The following is an 18,740-nucleotide window of genomic DNA, read 5'->3' as shown; positions in this document are numbered from 1 at the left end:
CGAAAAAAAAAAAAAAAAAGTCCATGCGTTATCTCTTGATATGTCAGTGTTTATATAGTAATGATTTGATCACCCTAATAAATACATCATATACTTTATAATGAAATTGATCTATTCTTTTGCTTAATGAAACTAAACACTCTCGTTGATGAAGCGGCTCTTGACTAAAACGGTTTAAATCAAATGGGCCTTTCAAGACTCTTTTTTTTTGTCAACGGGCCTTTCAAGACTCTTTAGTTGGGCCTTTAATAATTTGTATGGGCTCGAGTCTACTGTAGAAACCGATAGACCTCTCTTGTTCGATCGTTTGTTCGTAGTCTTCTTCGCTGCTTTTGGTTGCTGCTTCTGAACTGTACGCAGAGAGAGGGAGAGAGAGAGAGAGAATGGAGGAGATCGGGAGCACGAAGATGTTCGATGGCTACAACAAAAGATACAAACACTACAGTGAGACACTTGGATGTTCTATGACTTTTACCATCTACTTCCCTCCTTCTGCTTCATCTTCCCATAAATCTCCTGTATGTTATTTAACTTCCTTCTTTTTCAGTACTCTGATCTCAGTTTCTTGTTGTAGTTTTCTCGATTCTCGCTCCTATGTAGAGATTTTGATCTGTTTCTACTGTAAATAAGGGATCTTTTGTGACTTTCTTCTCAGTTACTGTTGTTATTTTCCATATTGTTCTAAAGAAGAAGACTTTAGTTTTGCATGATTGTTTTTGTATTCCTTACTGCCTTGATCTATGTTGGGATGCAAAAATTATGCTTCTTCAGAACCATTGATTGGCTTATTTTAGCGAAATGATTCTCCTTTTTTTGTTGATTGGACAGGTGCTTTACTGGCTTTCTGGTCTCACCTGCACAGACGAGAACTTCATCATTAAATCTGGGGCTCAACGTGCTGCTTCTACTCATGGCATTGCTCTTGTTGCTCCAGACACTTCCCCAAGTGAGCCAACAGTATTTTTGATTTGCCATGTTTTTTTACTCTGGTTTATCATCTTCCCTTGGTTTTTTAATACTCTGTGTGATGGTTTTGATATTGTAGGAGGACTAAATGTTGAAGGAGAAGCAGACAGTTACGACTTTGGTGTAGGTATGCAAGTGTTACATGCTTCTTCTGGTTTGCATTCCAAACCAGTTGTAGCTTTAGATTTATTGGTTTGGTAGTATTGATGTATTCAGGTCATTATTACAATGAAGGGTGATAAGCTTTTCTTTCTTTCCTGTTTGATTTTTGCTTAGGAGCTGGATTCTACCTCAATGCTACTCAGGAAAAGTGGAAGAACTGGCGTATGTATGACTATGTTGTCAAAGAGTTGCCAAAACTCCTCAGTGATAACTTTTCTCAGCTTGACACAACAAACGCATCTATATTTGGACACTCCATGGGTGGACATGGTGCTCTTATTATATACCTCAAGAACCTCGATAAGTACAAGGTATTTACTTCTAAATATTTTTCGAATTTTCTTGTGGCACTGCATTTGAGTACGATGCTTGAGACTTGGAATCTTAAATCAAAAGATAGATATCTTTTATGGGGGTGGATAAATGTGCTTTAACCAAATTCTTGTTTCTCCTATATCATTATTTCACTCTAATCACTTGCTCTGTGACATGTACAGTCTGTGTCTGCGTTTGCACCAATTGCCAACCCCATAAATTGTCCATGGGGACAGAAGGCATTCACCAATTATCTAGGTGACAACAAGGCTGCTTGGGAGGTAAAAACAACTTATAAAGAATTCATTATGCATACAGCCGCAACACAGTATCCATTTCCTAAGTTTGATGCATACTTTCTTTTGGAAATTTCAGGAATACGACGCCACTTGTCTTATCTCTAAGTTCCACAATCTTTCTGCCACAATTCTAATTGATCAGGTAAAACCATTAACTCCATGTTTTTGCTGGTTATCTTTCTTGCTTTGCGTGGAGCTTGAACCATCTTTGCCTCAACCATTGCAGGGAGAAAGCGACAATTTCTACCCTGATCAGTTATTGGCCAGAAATTTTGAGGAGGCATGTAAGAAAGTGAAAGCGCCGCTCTTACTGCGTTTCCAGCCAGGATACGACCACTCCTTCTACTTTATCGCCACCTTCATAGAAGACCACATCAGTCACCATGCTCAGGCCCTGAAGTTATAGCTCACTTCAGCTACTTGGCAACCAGCTTTGGCTTTGTCCAAATACTAGTATCAATAAAGGAAGTAGACTTGTAATGTTTTGTGTTCAGTAACTGCTCTATGTGCTCTTTTGTCTACAATAATACTAATAATAAAAAATCCATGTTTGCTTTATACCTCATTCAACACGACATAAGAACACATAAATGTACAAGATGAGAGCCTTTTAGACACAAAGATAGTGTTTCCTTTACCAAGCTTAGGCATGAAAAGAGCGGCCAATTTTGGACCACAAGCAGACTCAAATGTTACAGAAATATTTGGATAAATGTACAGATTTATCGCTTCCTTAAGCTATAATATAAATCACCTATGAACAAACAACTCAAGTTTCAGAAAAGCGTTTTGAGAGGTTCAGACACTTTTAAGATATGTTCAGACCAAATTAGATTTATCATTTCTTTATCTTTTGAATGTGTTACAAAGTACAAACAGTACAATCAGCAATTTTTCAGACAACCTGTAGTTGGGTCACAACCTCGCAGGAGTTGCCCTATTAACCATTGAAACAAACAATTCTTTAGTATGCAAGCTGGTATCATTTGCTGAACTGATGCGTAGCAACCCTTTACACTTCACCAGCTCTGGAATGACTCACCTGGGAGAAATCCAGTGGATCCCTCTTTGCTTAAACCACCAAAAAAAAAGAATACTGGGTTCCTTTTCCTAATGCCACCTAGAATTTTAGGGTTCTACCACCAAGAAGGCGTATTTCGGTATGTACTCCCGCTGTCCCTCCAGTATCGCCTGGTTGCACTTGTCTGATACGTTGGGCTACTTTCTTCCGCAGCTTTTCTTCTTCTGTAGCTTTCTCTAGATGCCTTGGCTTTTCTAATTTCTTCCTCAAGTTCATAGTCTGACCTCTGTTAAAACAAAAACCTGATAAGTAACATATCATATGTGGCAAGTCCTAGGATGTTCTATTGCTAGTAAGTGTTCATGGGGGACAAATGAATCACGCTTAAAAGGTTTGTAGGCATAAGAGGCGAGAAAGTGAACCTTAGCTGGGTCAGAAAGAACTGAATATGCCTCTCCAATCATTTTGAAGAGCCTATCTGCACCCTTGTGAACCTCTTCTAATATCTCCTTCAACCACGGTCCTTCACTTTCACTTCTAACAAGAATCTGTGCAGCCTGTATACACATCAAAGAGGTAATATCAGCAGATGTAAAATAATGATTTGGATCCATTGTCAGCCAGTAAAACACTAGGTAACCTTGTCTGGGTGATGTCTAAGAGCTGCTCTACGGTATGACTTTTTGATATCAGCAGCAGTGTCAGTTGTCTTCACTCCCCTGCAAATTAGCAAAACGAGATTAGAAGATAGTCTGAATATCAGCATACAATTATAGTGGAATTCAGTGCATAGAGTATTCAATTATAGTCTCGTCTCCAATATCATGAATGGTATAATTGACTGTGCGAAAAGTTAGCATACATGATGAGGAAGAAATCCAGAGGAATGCTCTCTTTAGATTTTTCTTCCATCACAGACAACCGTTGACGGGCCTGCTTTAGTTCTTTCCTGCTGCTTGCACGCTCTGCAGATGCCTCTGGCGTTTTTTTTGTCTTATCACTTTGCTTTACGAGAATGCTGATAAGCCTCTGGAGATCATTAGCTGCTTGATCATAATCTCTGATCATCTCATGTAATGTGGCTCTCCTGGAGACTGCCTGAAAATGGAAAGATAAGTCAGGGTTGATATTTCAATGAAACATCAACGGTGTTTACATGCCGCTTCAGTACCATGCCACATTTCAAGAAATTAGGTTATACATGCTCATTGATTAAATAATATAATTATCCAATACAGCTAAGTGTGAGTGTTCTTATTTGAGAACTTGAAAGATATATAAAATTTGTTTGTTTGTGAGTAGACACAAATATTGTTTTAGGAAAATGGGCATTCCACAAACGAATCTTACTGCACCTTCCTATAGCAATTCCAATTAAAAACTTCATAGGCGGTCTGTTTTAGCTCAGAGGAAGGTTCATGTGAGCGTGTTCACAAGTTGAAAACAAAAATGTTATGATATACCTTCGTGTAGTTTTCATCAAGAGCCATGGCAAGACTACAGTCGGCAATTGCATCAGCTATTTGGACTAGGGCCTGATTAGCAGCTGCACGATTGCAAAAGCAAATTGCTGCAAAAGGGCGTGAGTCAACATTTTTTGATAGTGCAGCAGTATACTGCTCTACTGCTTCCATATACTTTCCGTCCCGAACAGCTTCATTACCTGCGTTCTGCAATCAAAGAAGAAAACTTTGGTAAATGTAACCAACGCAGGAAAAAGCATTTGTACTCAGCAGAGAAGCATAATGAAAGAATGTACCAGACCTGTTGATGTTAAAGAACACATTATACCACACATAAATATGAAGAATACCTAAGTTCCAACATAAAGCATACCTTGTAACGTAAAAGTTCAGAAATGGTGGCCACTAAAGAAACTGGTGACTCACGACACTCTCCCTGATTCCTGGAGAGCAAAACATACACTTTAAGCAAACAAATAAATTTAATACATGCATAACAATAAATTCATTATATAGCACAACACAGAAGAAGTGTTTACTCACACTTGCTGCAACTTTTCTAATATACTAAGGGCCTTCTCAAGGTTCCCCAAGTAGAAGTGCGACTTGGAAATCATGTTCCATCTCCAAACTATCAGCGTGTGATACGTAGACCCCAATCTATCAACATTTGACGTCCCACCAATCCCTGCTGAAACAAAATTCCTCTCAACCGTCTGAATGGTATTGTCACAAAGCTCGATCACATCTTTATAACGTCGGATCTGCAAATTCACAGGGAAGATCATGTCCACTGAAAGCAAAATTCAATTTTTGAGAGCTGAAAAGGAAATGCTACTCACCATAAACAGCGCCTCCGCCTTCATTTGAAGCAATTTATCTGAGCATGAACTAATCAATAAGGCATTGGAAATTGGAACCAATGCGTCAGATGCACCATCAGGTGTTCTCTTCTCCAATAATGTGGATGCACAGCTGGTAAATTCAGCTACCCTCTGCCGGTAAGTAAAATAAAGATATGTTCAATTAGACATTACCAGAAGTATGAGCTGATTCAGCACATTCTTGGCAAAATAAGCATCCGAATCAACATACCATACATTCCATCCTAACTGATAAAGCATAAAATTAATTTGATTAGACCATGGTAGAAAGTGATATAGCTAGGAGAGAATGCATACTTGAGCCTGTTGTAAACCTTCAGCTGCTTCGATAGTACTTCGTCGATCCAAGCAGACAGTAGAGGTGGATTCCATGCATTTATTAAAATACTGCACTGCTGATCCAAGTTCCCCCAGCACAAGATGACAACTGAAGCAAGCACAGACGAAAATATGAATAAATCAAATTCAATTAAGTAACATAATCATTGATTTACTAGATACAAACTTCATTTTTAAGATATACACTTCCTGCTAACTTCAAGAAAATTCTATCTAAAACGTTAGCTGGCGGGATTTACTAAATTCAAGCTATAAAGCTTAAGCAAACAAAAAAAAAAGACAAAAGTACACCTTAAACTTACTTTGCAGCTCTCATATACGCTTTAATGTAGCTTGGATCAAGTGAAGCAGCCATCTCACAGTCGCTAATAGCCTCCCTCAGTCTTCCAAGAGAAATCCTTGCTGCTGCACGGTTACCATAGCACAGTGCAAGAGGCTTGACAGAGTATTCTAAACTATCACTTGACGGGGAGGAATTAATACCCTGAGTGTAACATTCCTCAGCTTTACACATATGACCATTTTTGTAGGCTTGATTTCCCCTGATACAAAAAATTACTTCTCTCAATTCTCAGAAAGAAAATATACAAAAAAGCACCAATGTTCAAGCTCTTGAGTTAGTATATGATACCTTAGTCGCCAAACCTCACAGACATCAGGCATCATCGATGTAGAGCCTGAGTCTTTTTTGGCTTGACCTGTATTCACAGGTTGATTCTCTTGATTGTTTCGCATGGTTGCATTAAGATTGTTTTTTGACAAACTGTTATTAACTTTCCTCCTATATTTCTTTACAGCTTGAAGCTTTTTATGTGGAATAGTTCCCTGAGAGGTGGATGCTGAGAAAGAAAATTTTGGCATACAACTACTTCCATGATCCTCTGCTGTGAAGGGCGATGAATCATGTTTGCTAGAACGGGAATCGTCATGTTTGCTTGAATGTGCGGGATCAATTGATGTTAGGGGAGTTTCTGTTGAAAATTGATTGCTGGCTTTCTCACCTTGATATGGAGAATAATCCATCGGTGAGCAATATCCAGGGGAGTTGAGTTTTTCTTGAGCCTGAATTCCCTCAGAAGTCTGATTGTTGCAACGATCTGGCTCACGCTGTTTCATTTTTTCCTTGACGTTCTTCGATTTCCTGTCCTTGGACAAACGATTTCTTCGTGCATGTACTGACTTTCTACTCAATTCTGGAAAAAGACTGTTCTTAAGCAAAGTAGGATCCCATTCGGGTACCTTCAAATCATCGAAGGATGTTCTTGTACCAAAGCTAGTGTTTGATAAGTTGTTAATGTTGGTAGTCTTGGAACGGAATTTTACATCCTCTGCATTCTTACTTTCGTGAAAACCATTGGAACTGAAAGAGCATGACCCTGATGTTGCCGCACCTTCTTTACATTTAGGATCAAGCTTTCCAACGCTACCAAAAGTAAACACAGGTGTGTTATTGGATTTCCTTGCTTCCTCATAGTCGCTGCCACCATGAACTCTGGACTCACTGATATTAAGTTTCTCCATGTCAGCAGCCAGGTTCATTCCAGGAACACTTTTACCATGAGCAAACTGTACACTGTTAGACTTTCTATCAAACTCAAGTCCAGTTTTCGCATCACAAGTAGTGCTCTCACTACACGGTCTGATGTTTTCACGATTATCATTATCTACTTTTCCCGCAACTCTATCTGAATGTTTTTCAGTGGATTCTGAACCCAACTCAGACTCCCCTATAGGTGTACTAAACTCCTCATCAGAAAAAGAAGATACTGTGGCATTACCTGGACTAGCTTTTGCACCAGAACTATTCCCATTAGCTCCAAAGACGAAACATTTATCCCCAGGTGACTCACTATCATTTCTATCATTCCCACTGTTCATATGAAGACTACCTACATAAACAAAAAAAAAAGAACCCAATCAGCTCACAAAGTATCAAAAGCTGGATCTTCATTGAAATCAACTTCAAGTTTCTTCTTTACCTTGACGGGGCGGCGCAAACGGATTGAAACCTGAAAAAACCTCGCCGGAAAAAGAGGGTCCTTTAACCACTCTACCGTTCTTCCTCAGTTTAACCAGCCTCGGCTTTTGACGAGTCTTCGAGTGTTGTCCTGAACCAGCTCCAAACCCGAAGGAGAAGGAAGCGTCCATGTTTCGTTGATCGTGAGAGCGAACACTCTCCGGGAATATCTCGGAGTAATGTTGATCAGGGTTTAAGAAAGAAGAGAATTTTTCAACCGGAGAACCAATCTCCACCGCCGCAGGAGACATCCAAAAAAAAAAATATTCGATTCTTTTTCAAAAATCGAAAATTTAGGGCTTTAGAAAAAGAATCTGTAGGTGAAACGAATCAGCTCTCTTGCGTGCAGGGGGTGAAGATGTAGGTGAAATGTATTTTAGCTTTCAACACACTAGTACCCGTTAGGGTTTTTGTGATTTGCTTATTATTAATAATTATTACCAATTGAAGAAGACGAGAGAAGAAGTATTCCAGGAGCGTCTTCTTTCCCAGACAACTAATTAAAATTAAAATTTAATTAAAATATAAAATATACTTAAAACACACACGTATGTATTATTACTGTAATCGTGTCGTGCGTGTGACAGACGAAGCGAAATTTGAAAAAAATCTCACAATTTGAAGAAGAAAGCTTCCTCGGGACTATTCATGGCGGAAAGGCGCCAAATTAGGTTTGGATTCTCCCGTCCCGCGGCTACTGAACTTAATTGAGATTCTAAGGTCGATTCTTCAAGGTAAGTTCTGATTTGGAGATTTTTTTTTTTTTTTTTTTATAGCTTTTGTAAATTGTTTGCTGAGACTAGATAGATTATAAGGGTCTTAGAGGTCTTTATTAGAGAGAAGATGTTCTTGTAAAAGATTTTATGTTTTGAGTGTAAGGAAACTGCGTAGGATGCTATGATGGATCCTATATAAAATATTGCAATCTGTTTCAGACTGTAAAATTTTGTTCTTCACCAGAAAAAAAAAAAAAAAAAAAAAAAAAAAAAAAAATTTTTTNTTGCTGCCTAGCCTGAGCCGTTACAAGGACACAGGATACGTTTGTGTTTTATACAGTTCTAGGTTTTAGTAGTACTGATGCTCTTCTTGTGGTACCTTTGAGGACTGCTTTTGACTTTGACTTTGAGAGTTGGAATTGTGTTGTTGTTGTCTTTTGGAATATTTTCTGGCCAGGGGCTAGAATCGTTAGAGGGTCATAGGCATGTTTCCTTTGTGAAAATGTTTCCCATCTTTTGCCAAAGTGTGATTTCCACTCTTGTTGTGTTTCATAATGGGGCAAATACTGCTTCACATGGAGTCTTGCTGTTTTGCAGAAGTTCATTACTCTTTGGTTTTGTTTCAATAGGTACTCTAAATCGTTTTTCCCTGAGGATTTTGGCACTGCAGAGGGGAGAAAGGCCACGAGGTAGAAGATATCTTCATTTGGAGTTATCAAAGATGTTTGTTTGTTCCACCTGCAACAATAGAAAAGATATTGGATATGGTTAGTAAATTCTATGTTTATGAAATCATTGGAAGCATATGGTTTTGGCATTTTTTGCTCACTTACTTGGATTGATTGACTGGATAAATAAGGATAGGTCCGTTATTGTTGCTTGTGAGAATGTTGTTAAAAACCTCTGTAGCAAATTTAGATATACTGCTCTTAGGAATCAGGAGATTTAGCCAGGGATGTGGAACCTCCCATAAACCCTTTGCTCTCAGTTTTCTCTCCGCAATATGAACTCGATCTAGAAACTCAATATATGGCACTTCAGATGAAAACAAAGTGGATGGTATATAATTCAACTCCGAAAGTAACTTGCCAGTTTCCTGCAGGGAAAAACCATTCGTTATGTTAGCAACCAACGGTTGATATCTAGAGCTCTCTTTAGATACTAACTTTCATTATATATTGCTCTCTGATCTTACCTGATGCATTGAGTTAGCTTCTTCTGTGTTGAAATATTTGACCACTTCTAGGCAATAAAGAGTTTTCCCATCTGACTTGAATTTGCTAGCCTCTGTGGAATCGTTAGGTCTGAATGATGATCTCCAATTATTGAGGAGGTCTGTTCTATTGATTATCACAAATCCTTCAACGTAATCAAAGGTTTTCTCCTTTGAAATCAGATGTTCTTGATCCCTTGAAAATACAGAGAAGTCAGAGTAGAGTACCCTGATCCATTTAACCTACCAAAATTCATTTGACTGTATCAGGAAACTCGTGCTTAGAATCATAGCGTATATATTTTGACTAGTTGCATTTTCCAGCAGCCATGCCCAAGATAGAACTTTACCATATGCAGTGCTGGTTCAAGAGATATCCGTGCTCGGGTGATTATGCCAAACTGTCCAAGCCCGCCAAGAACACTGTAGAAAAGTTCAGAATTCCGCTTCTCAGAACAGGTCACGACTTCTCCTTTCCCTGAAAATAGATTGTTTTTATAAACTTTTTCTTGGTTCAAATTACAATCGTGCGTACATATTTCACATTTGCGCCTATTGCACACTTATTTAGAGTCCAAAACCATTTAAGTCTTCAGTGTTTTTGCTTCTGAAGAGATGTATATTCTTTAAGGAGCATGCTTTTTTTTTAGACAACCATATATAGACCTATAGCATGAACGACATACCTGTGACAATCTCTAGCTGGTACACGTTGTTGATTTGGGGTCCATACTTGAACGCTTGACCACTGATTCCAGCGTTAGAAAGAGTACCTCCAACAGTCAGATGAAGGTAGTCGGTCCAGGACTTTGGTGAAAGACCGTATTTTAGAGTCTCGCGTAGAATGTTGATCCACGATTCACCACCTGAGACATCAACATACGGTTGCTTCCCCTTGTGAATCCTGATATCAGGATTTCGAAGTGACTCCATTTTGATGACAACACCTTGATGAGCCAGAGCTTGTCCTTGAAGCGAGTGACCATGGCCTCTGGCTGCTACTGTAAGATTTGAGGTGGAACCCAGATGTACTATATGCTTCATCATTGATGAAATATCAGAAACAGACCTCGGATGTAGGATTGCCAAAGGTGGCAACTGGTATCTGTTGCCAAAATCCTTGGCAGCATTATGGACATCATCAAAGCTTATGTAACCCTCCAAATCTAGTGAAACTAGTGAGGAACGAATATCTGAAGGATTTGAAGGAGGTACATCTGTTGGGTTACTAACAGAATGATTGGAACAAAGATTGGTTTTACCTGGTATACAGCTTAGAACCAAGATCATGAAGATTCTAAGGAAAGTTTTGTTGTTTCGTCTACGGAACCTTAAGGATGAGGTCAATCCCATTTCTACTTTCTTGAGAGAAAATGCAAAAAGAGGCGGAATGATATGAGGGAAGTAGAAGTGAACTTGAGGTTTAGAGTACTCTCAGGAAAAAAAAGAGGTAGAAAGAGGAATTTAAAGGAAAGGTTTGGGCGGTACAGTCATATACTTGGTTCACTATGTAGCTAGATTGCCATTACTTTTTGTCTCTTACTGTAAATGAAGATATCTTTATGGCATTTTATTTCAATTTTTGCATATTATATATATTGTGAAAGTTTACTAGAAAAGTATTTCTAACTTCTAAGTTTCATCTTTTTTCATGGTAGGTTAATAATTCACATCCCGGGTACATACATTCTCTCCCTGCCAAGAAGATCTCATACATAAAAGGTAAAAAATTCTTGTTTTACTGCATAGTTTTTTCTTCTTATTATAAATTTGTCTCTTGGCTACGCTCACTGTCAGAGCATGTACTCTAGGGCCCCTACTTGGGTCTCATTGTACTTGAGCTCAGTTTGAGAGAAGACAATCTTGCCCACTATCCTCTACACCCAAGTCTGGTAACCTCATTGGATCATGCTTATTGGGACCATTTTGCATCATTTGATCTTGTCAGTTCATCAGTATTTAAATTTGACTATAAAGCTTGGAAGTAAGTTACCCATTAGGACCAAACATCAACACTGGCTACTCTTCCTTGCAGGATGGATACAGAACTGTCCTAAACACGTGTTGCAACCAAGCTTCTTTTTTCCATATTGTTTAGAGAAAAAAAAATTTTGTTGCGTGTACATGTTTTAGGACTCCCTGGTGCTGTTCATGTGTATCCTCGCTTGCAGTAAAATTGCTTTAAGAAACGAAAAAAGTACCACAGCTGCATTTTGAAGTGCTTTGTGTTATTTTATTACAAAAGTCTCAACTGTCAGCATGACATATTGAACAGGGAATAGAAAAGATTGTATGCTATATATACTTATTGGTGGTCCTGAAAGACCAAGTAAGTAAGGCCTTGTCNCTTTTTTTTTTTTTTTTTTTTTTTTTGGACAAAATAAGTAAGGCCTTGTCACGATATTTTTTTCACGAGTAATTATCTTAGTTGGAGGTGATATGTGTTTTGTGCTCAGAATTATTATAATGAAAGGAAAATTCAAAAAGAAAAATCAATGCCCCTGTGTGCTACTTGCAATAAATAAACATAGAAGATTTGATTTACGTATAGTGTTAACTTGTGAGTATGTGCTGTGTCTTCCAATAGCGTCATGTTATTTTTGTTTTGAGATTGAAAGATGTAGGGGCCTTGTCTACATAGTCGGGAAAAATGGAAGCAAAGGCTGGAGAAGATGGCAATGAGGAGTGACAGTTTGAACAAAGGAGGCATTGCGAATAAATTAAAATCAAAGGTATTGATTCTTTTCTCATTTGAATACGAGTGTTGAAAATTTAAGACTGATGTGAATGTTCAATTCTTTCTTCTACTTTACTTTCTTTTTGAGTAATAGTAAGTGCCATCCAACAAATATATAGATCTTAGGATATAATGACTCACAGGAGTCTATGAAGCAAAAAAGTTTACAGTAACCAATTATGTCAACAGAATTTGCAGTGAATAACTACCCTTCGTCGTGTATCTGTCTTATGTGACTTTGTGTGCAATGAAAACCAGTGGTCTCAACATTATTACTCCTTTTTTACATGACTAAAGAAGCACCCTTTCATTGTTCATTGCTCATTGTTGCATTCTATTTTCTGTTTGCTTTATTGCATTATTTTTTTTAATATTATCATGATTACATTGTCCCAATTATTGGGGGCATTGGCTAATTCACCTTTGTTATTGTAATCGTAGCTCACATTACCTTGGTCGCTGTAGTGGACAAATACACACAAGACACTTTTTCTAACCCTGGTAAGACACACTTTCTTCTATATTATGACATTATTTAACAGAGCATTTTAGTCTAGTAGTGGCACAAACAATTCCCTTCTCTTCATGCTATACTTAAGACCGATCGATATCATGAAAAATCGAGTATGATGAATGATGTATCTCTCTTCCTATTTCTTGTTATAGAGAATATCAATGCATCATCAAAGAACACCATGAATTTCTGTAGACCCCAAGTGAATCCCTTTCCGTACAGCAACATTATTGACATTTCTATAGATTTAGTGACACAAAGTTGTTGGTTTCTTCTTTGTAAAAGTTTATTGTTCTGTGGGTGAATTCTTTTAAGTTGTTTATTTCAAACTTGTCGAGTTTTTTTGCAGGTCTCACTGTATTGTCACTTTCCACTTAAAAGTTTCTTTCTTTCTTTTTTTCTCTCTTTTTATTGCTAATTTCACAGGTAAATCGCCGTGAAGATTGCAATAAGAAGATAGTTGGGCATATTGAGACTGTTTAGGTGGCATCATGATGAGCACAAATATGAATAATATAAAATCACCACCATTGCCGCAAAAATAAGGTTACAAATCCACAAACGTATTAATGTAATCATTACTCTATATATGATACATGTATCTAAAATTTCCATTCTTTTTCTTTAACCGGATTTGAGGTCGAGATGCCTAAATAAGCACCTAGGATCCATTACCAATACACACCATTGTAAATAATTAGTGATATCTCAATTTCAAGTTATATTTAGAAAAGAGAGAGAGAGAGAAATGGTCCCAAGATAGAACGTCGATTGGGCTCATTGGCTAAGTTCGTTGACATTAGGTTACAATTGTCTTCAATTATTAGAGGGATACCTTTTTCTGCAGTGATGGGTTATTATCTTTCTTTTGTTTCAGAAAACTATATGTCTTCTTCTTCTTTCCGCTTGCAATTTTTTCATCTTAAAACTTTTTATTTTTGGGTCTTGAGCCTACTTACCAATTTGCCTAATATAGCTTGTGTTTGTTGTACACCCGTGTCAAGGAAAAAAATAACTTGTGATGTAGACCCTATGAGTTCCCATTATCACCAAACAAATATTAGTCTAATTTCAATTGGTTTTTGGTTAATTATTGCAAAGAAATCCCCAAGCAAATCTTCAACATATGCTTTTTTACTTGTACAAAGTTGTCTATTTACTATTTAGGGTAAGAAGACAAATTACGTGTCTATTTAGGGGAAGAGAACAAATTAGTTTGTCTAACAATGAATGTGTTTTAGCATGTTAGACTATATAGCTCGAATTGTATATTGAGAAAGCAATCTTATAATCTGATTTAAATATCAAAGATTTATCCTTTAGGAATTAATGAATCTCATTGGCCTAACCTTAGAACATGACTAGGTAGTTTCACTAGTAGTAATTAGACTAAACAAAAAATTAAAACATATATACTTAATAGTTATATTTAATTACAATCTAGACCCCAATTTTTATTTTATATTTTGTTTGTATTTGATGTTACATTACACGCAAAGTTATGATTTTACTAACAATATAAGGATTGAAAAATGAAAACTCAGACGCAATTGAAAGAATTGTTATTTACGTTTGTGCCTAAGTTTCCATATTTTATCTAACTAACGTAATCAATATATATATTTGTACTTAAAAATAATTGAACCTCTAGTTTGATAGTGCGTATGTTACCATGAAATTCTTTGAACCAAGCCAACCAACTTTATTAATCCACAATTTGTGAGAGAGTAGGGGTTTTATTTAAACATATGTAGGTATGATTCGCTTTTCTTTTTATGCTATAATCACTGTGGAACCTTTAGCCCCATAGGAGTAATCAACAACAACGATACTGCACATAACCTTTTTTCTAAGCGCGAGAAGAGAGCCATTCATTAAGATTTGATTTTCGAATATCTAATCGTATTATTTATATATAAACACAGCACTTGTCCTTTTCTTAATAATATTTTCAAGGCAAAAAACTATAGCATTTGATGGTTTTGTTGGAGGATCAAGAAACCAAAAGAAGACCAATTGTGTGAACAAAATAAAGCTTTTTATATTCTATTAATAAATTATGTGGTTTTAGTGCAACGCACCATATTATATAATCTAATCCCGTTTTTTTCTCTTGTCTTGTGGAGGAATAGCTCCTTTGTTAATGTTTTATCATATCAGAAAATTAGACCTAAGTATATATACCCTGACAAGCTCAAAACCATATATATATATATATATATTCAATTTTCTAACGTGGATCCTCATGAATATATACATGGTTTTGGACTACTCAGGGCTCGTTCATCTATAGACTGTAATTAATCCACGATCTACTCTAACGTTTACATACAAGAGATATTTGATTGCGAATACAAAATATGATTGATCGGTTGTAGCTTAGTTTAGTGTTCCTTATGTTTTATTGTTCTTTTTCTTAGATTGTTGTTGTCAAAATTAAAGCATGATAAAAAATTTTTAAAAAAAATAAATAAATAAATAAAGCATGATGAGACAGACAAACTCCTTCATCTTACAATATTGAGATTAAATTTCAACAATATGTTGGCATAACCTCTTCCTAAATCATATTATGTGGTCGGGATTACAAATCTAATGGGCTCCATCATAAATTTCGTAGTGGTGTGACTTGTTGAGAAAAAAATATAAACATTTTTTATAAAGTATCTTGCAAAGTTATAATTCAAGTCTATATCTTTAAGTTAGAACTTCATATTTCATAGCCAAATGGTTGTAGTCTATTGATTTACTAGTACTAGTACTAGTCAAGTCAACAGATACACCCATATTCTTACCAGCTAATTGACATAATAAGTTACAAAATTACTAGAAACTTCGATTATCAGTAATAAGAATAACACTTAGGAATAATGAAATTTAGTGAATGAAAATTAGGTGACCTATTGCTATCAAGGGAGTTAAGCAACAAATATTTTACCCCTGATGAAATTTAATACACTACCTTATTACATGTACAATTTAAAATATGCATATAATTGGTATTCACAAGAATGATATACCAATATTTAAAATAAAAGGTCACACACGTGTATATAACAGAAGTATAAAACCTTATATATACAATTAAATGGAAAAATTGGAAGGCTAAAAATATGAATTAACTTGAACCTATTTAAAACTTGCATCAGATAAATTAGTTATCTATGACGAAAATAGCATGTAAAATGGTATTTAGGTCACCTCTTAAGAGAAAACTGTGACACTTATGTGCTGCAACTAGTCATGAAAAGGGTATATGAAAACAACAATTGAGTTTTCTTTATATCATATATAACATGTGGCAGACACTATCCCTTTCACAAGTTTGAATTTTGGTTGCAAAGGGGGAAAAAACTCAAAAAGGCTTGAAAGGAAACGAAGGCCAGGGCCAAATGATCCCTTAAGATTAATGACAATGACCATCTTCTGCATGGGCAACTTCAAGATTTGAGAGAGTACTCTTACATCATAAGAAAGCTACATCTCTACATAGAAACACCATTGGAGAGTCTTCTGCAACAACTCAGTAACTGTTTTAATTTATGTCTTAATAAAGACTCAATCAGTTTGTGACAAATCAGTCGTCTCTAGGCCCCTATTGAATTATATGGAGAAATAACCAAATAGATAATAAGGCTTTGCATAAAGTTTGTAACACAATCATTTCAGAGGCATAATGTTACACCCCATATGACAAGTTTTGTCTATAATTAAGGTCGTGAAACTATTAGATTAGACTAAAAAATAGAATAAAAACAATGATCATATCAAATGTGAACGAGTAATTTAAAGCTAAGCTTGTGTCTTAGTGGGCACAAACGATAACAGTAAAAATAAGGAATAAAATGAAATAATAAGTACCTCGTAGAACAATTTCTCAAGAAGTAGGGACACATTAGAAGATATGTTGTGAGTGCTTTCTGAAAGAATTAACAGTGAAATAACAAGGAAAAAATTTATTAACAAGATTCAAAGCATAGAGCCTTTGTGTAATTAAGTTCAATGAACTAGCTAGTAAATCTTGGAAATCTCATCTTAGAACTAAAATATAAGTCATTCAAAACAAGGAATGATTAAGCATCAAATCCCAAGTATTTCAAGACGAAAGTGACAAGTGAGTTATTGTCTATTGAGGGTTATAAAACATAGAAAAAGGGTTTATCTTCAAGCTATCTTCACGTGGTAAGTGGAGCCATTTCCTCACCCACTGCACTAGATAGAAAGTAAGTAACAAACACGGGGAAGAAAAGGACTTGAGAGATTACACGAAAAGACATTTAAATGACTTAGAAATTGAGCAGACAAGATTTAGGAACCAGAAGTAGTAGAAGAAGAAGAAGTGCAAGTCTTAATGGTTGTGCTTGAAAGTCTCAGCAAAGTGGAACCACCTTTATTTGGAGAACAATGTCACGAGCCCTATGGAGTTACGGACCCCTCCTCTAAGCCATGTCTTGGCTTGCGCCACGTGGATACTAATATGATATGGTAGGATCAATATCTTGAATCTCAGACTGACTCATTTGACTGATAGATTGATACCACTCACCAAAAAAACTAACTACACTGTGTGGGAAAAAGATTGTGGGGTTGGCCAACTTTTGAGACATCAGAAAGAAACCAACACTGTGGAAAAAANAAGAAAAGGACTTGAGAGATAACACGAAAAGACATTTAAATGACTTAGAAATTGAGCAGACAAGATTTAGGAACCAGAAGTAGTAGAAGAAGAAGAAGTGCAAGTCTTAATGGTTGTGCTTGAAAGTCTCAGCAAAGTGGAACCACCTTTATTTGGAGAACAATGTCACGAGCCCTATGGAGTTAGGGACCCCTCCTCTAAGCCATGTCTTGGCTTGCGCCACGTGGATACTAATATGATATGGTAGGATCAATATCTTGAATCTCAGACTGACTCATTTGACTGATAGATTGATACCACTCACCAAAAAAACTAACTACACTGTGTGGGAAAAAGATTGTGGGGTTGGCCAACTTTTGAGAAATCAGAAAGAAACCAACACTGTGGAAAAAAATATTTATGCGACTGATAGTAAAACAGGAGCGGTAACAGTAAGGGTCACCATTTTATTCGTAGAACATTTTGCATGTCACGTTTCAGATTTATATTGGAATATTGCCCGAATTAGCTATACTCTATTGAAACATGATAGAAAAAGGCTACCAAATTTCTTGATCAAATCATGCTTGTAACAGAATCATATGAGAATATTCGAAAATAATAAACTAAAACTGTAAAAAATATCTATGCAAAATATTAGATCGTTTTTATCGTAACATGCATGCTGCTCTCTACTGTTCTAGACTTTTAGTATAGAACCAAACTCACTCTTATTTGTATGGTATGAGTGTATGACGATAATTCCCATCCTTAATCTTCACACATATATATAAGATAGAATAGAAAGGTTAAATCAAAGACAAAAAAAAACACACACACATATAAGCATAAATGTCACTTGTAGTTGACTTGAGTAGTTAGAGAATCAGGGTTAGCTTACAAGCAAAAAAAAAATGATAAGTATGGGATATATAAAAAAGTTATATGGATTATGGTTTCCGAAAGCCGAATAGGATACAGCACCGACGATTTATTGGCATGTAAATATATAAACATCGCAAGAACCACAACATGCGAGATACCATAATCAGAAAGAGTAGATATTTGCTACAGTGCTACACTATACATGAGTACATTTTTTTTTTTTTTTTTTTTTTTTTTTTTTTTTTTTTTTTTTTTTTTTTTTTTTTNACTCAATATGTGATTTCAAGTTTTAGCAGAATGAGTAGTAAAACACTCAAAAGGATTCAGTAGACAATTAGAAACACGACGATAAACATTTATGTGCACAGCACACGTACGATGATGAGTATATCAAATTTGACAAATTGTGATATAGAACTTCATGGATTTGGGTTTGCAAGACAATTCATTGATTCATAGATGTTTACAAATAGAAAACGTCGTAGTATAAGGTACCAAAAATAAAAGAAGAAAAGGAAAAGCCCATTATTGAAAGGCCCAATATGAACCGACCCGTTTCAGAAAGTTGGTTTTTAAGTCTACTCAAAACCTCTC

The 18,740-nt window shown here is 36.2% G+C and overlaps 4 protein-coding genes across 4 annotated transcripts; 2 read left to right on the top strand and 2 right to left on the bottom strand.

The window, feature by feature from the left end:
* LOC104793065 (S-formylglutathione hydrolase) lies at positions 312-2,302 on the top strand. Its single transcript, XM_010519345.2, has 7 exons — positions 312-518; positions 829-946; positions 1,046-1,093; positions 1,243-1,439; positions 1,626-1,724; positions 1,819-1,884; positions 1,969-2,302. Exons 1-7 carry the CDS (start codon positions 384-386, stop codon positions 2,146-2,148), a joined length of 843 nt encoding a protein of 280 aa, XP_010517647.1. The 5' UTR covers positions 312-383; the 3' UTR covers positions 2,149-2,302.
* LOC104793062 lies at positions 2,557-7,872 on the bottom strand. Its single transcript, XM_010519342.1, has 12 exons — positions 7,429-7,872; positions 6,081-7,338; positions 5,752-5,991; positions 5,408-5,537; positions 5,069-5,221; positions 4,770-4,990; positions 4,600-4,669; positions 4,227-4,433; positions 3,626-3,861; positions 3,404-3,482; positions 3,186-3,320; positions 2,557-3,049 (listed from the first exon to the last, which is right to left on the bottom strand). Exons 1-12 carry the CDS (start codon positions 7,715-7,717, stop codon positions 2,879-2,881), a joined length of 3,189 nt encoding a protein of 1,062 aa, XP_010517644.1. The 5' UTR covers positions 7,718-7,872; the 3' UTR covers positions 2,557-2,878.
* Positions 8,474-11,047, bottom strand: LOC104793063 (cytokinin dehydrogenase 1-like). The gene is made up of 5 exons (XM_010519344.1): positions 10,082-11,047; positions 9,746-9,873; positions 9,378-9,638; positions 9,016-9,278; positions 8,474-8,920 (listed from the first exon to the last, which is right to left on the bottom strand). Exons 1-5 carry the CDS (start codon positions 10,746-10,748, stop codon positions 8,515-8,517), a joined length of 1,725 nt encoding a protein of 574 aa, XP_010517646.1. The 5' UTR covers positions 10,749-11,047; the 3' UTR covers positions 8,474-8,514.
* Positions 9,767-13,368, top strand: LOC104793064. Its single transcript, XM_019226773.1, is given in 6 exon segments — positions 9,767-9,854; positions 11,054-11,573; positions 11,576-11,692; positions 11,695-12,127; positions 12,574-12,633; positions 13,073-13,368. Coding segments are annotated over 3 exon segments (264 nt in total). The 5' UTR covers positions 9,767-9,854; positions 11,054-11,546; the 3' UTR covers positions 11,815-12,127; positions 12,574-12,633; positions 13,073-13,368.

Source organism: Camelina sativa, chromosome 6 (genome assembly GCF_000633955.1).
Source record: "Camelina sativa cultivar DH55 chromosome 6, Cs, whole genome shotgun sequence".
In the NCBI taxonomy this organism is placed as follows: Eukaryota; Viridiplantae; Streptophyta; class Magnoliopsida; order Brassicales; family Brassicaceae; genus Camelina; species Camelina sativa.
This window is presented reverse-complemented; position numbering and strand designations above follow the sequence as displayed.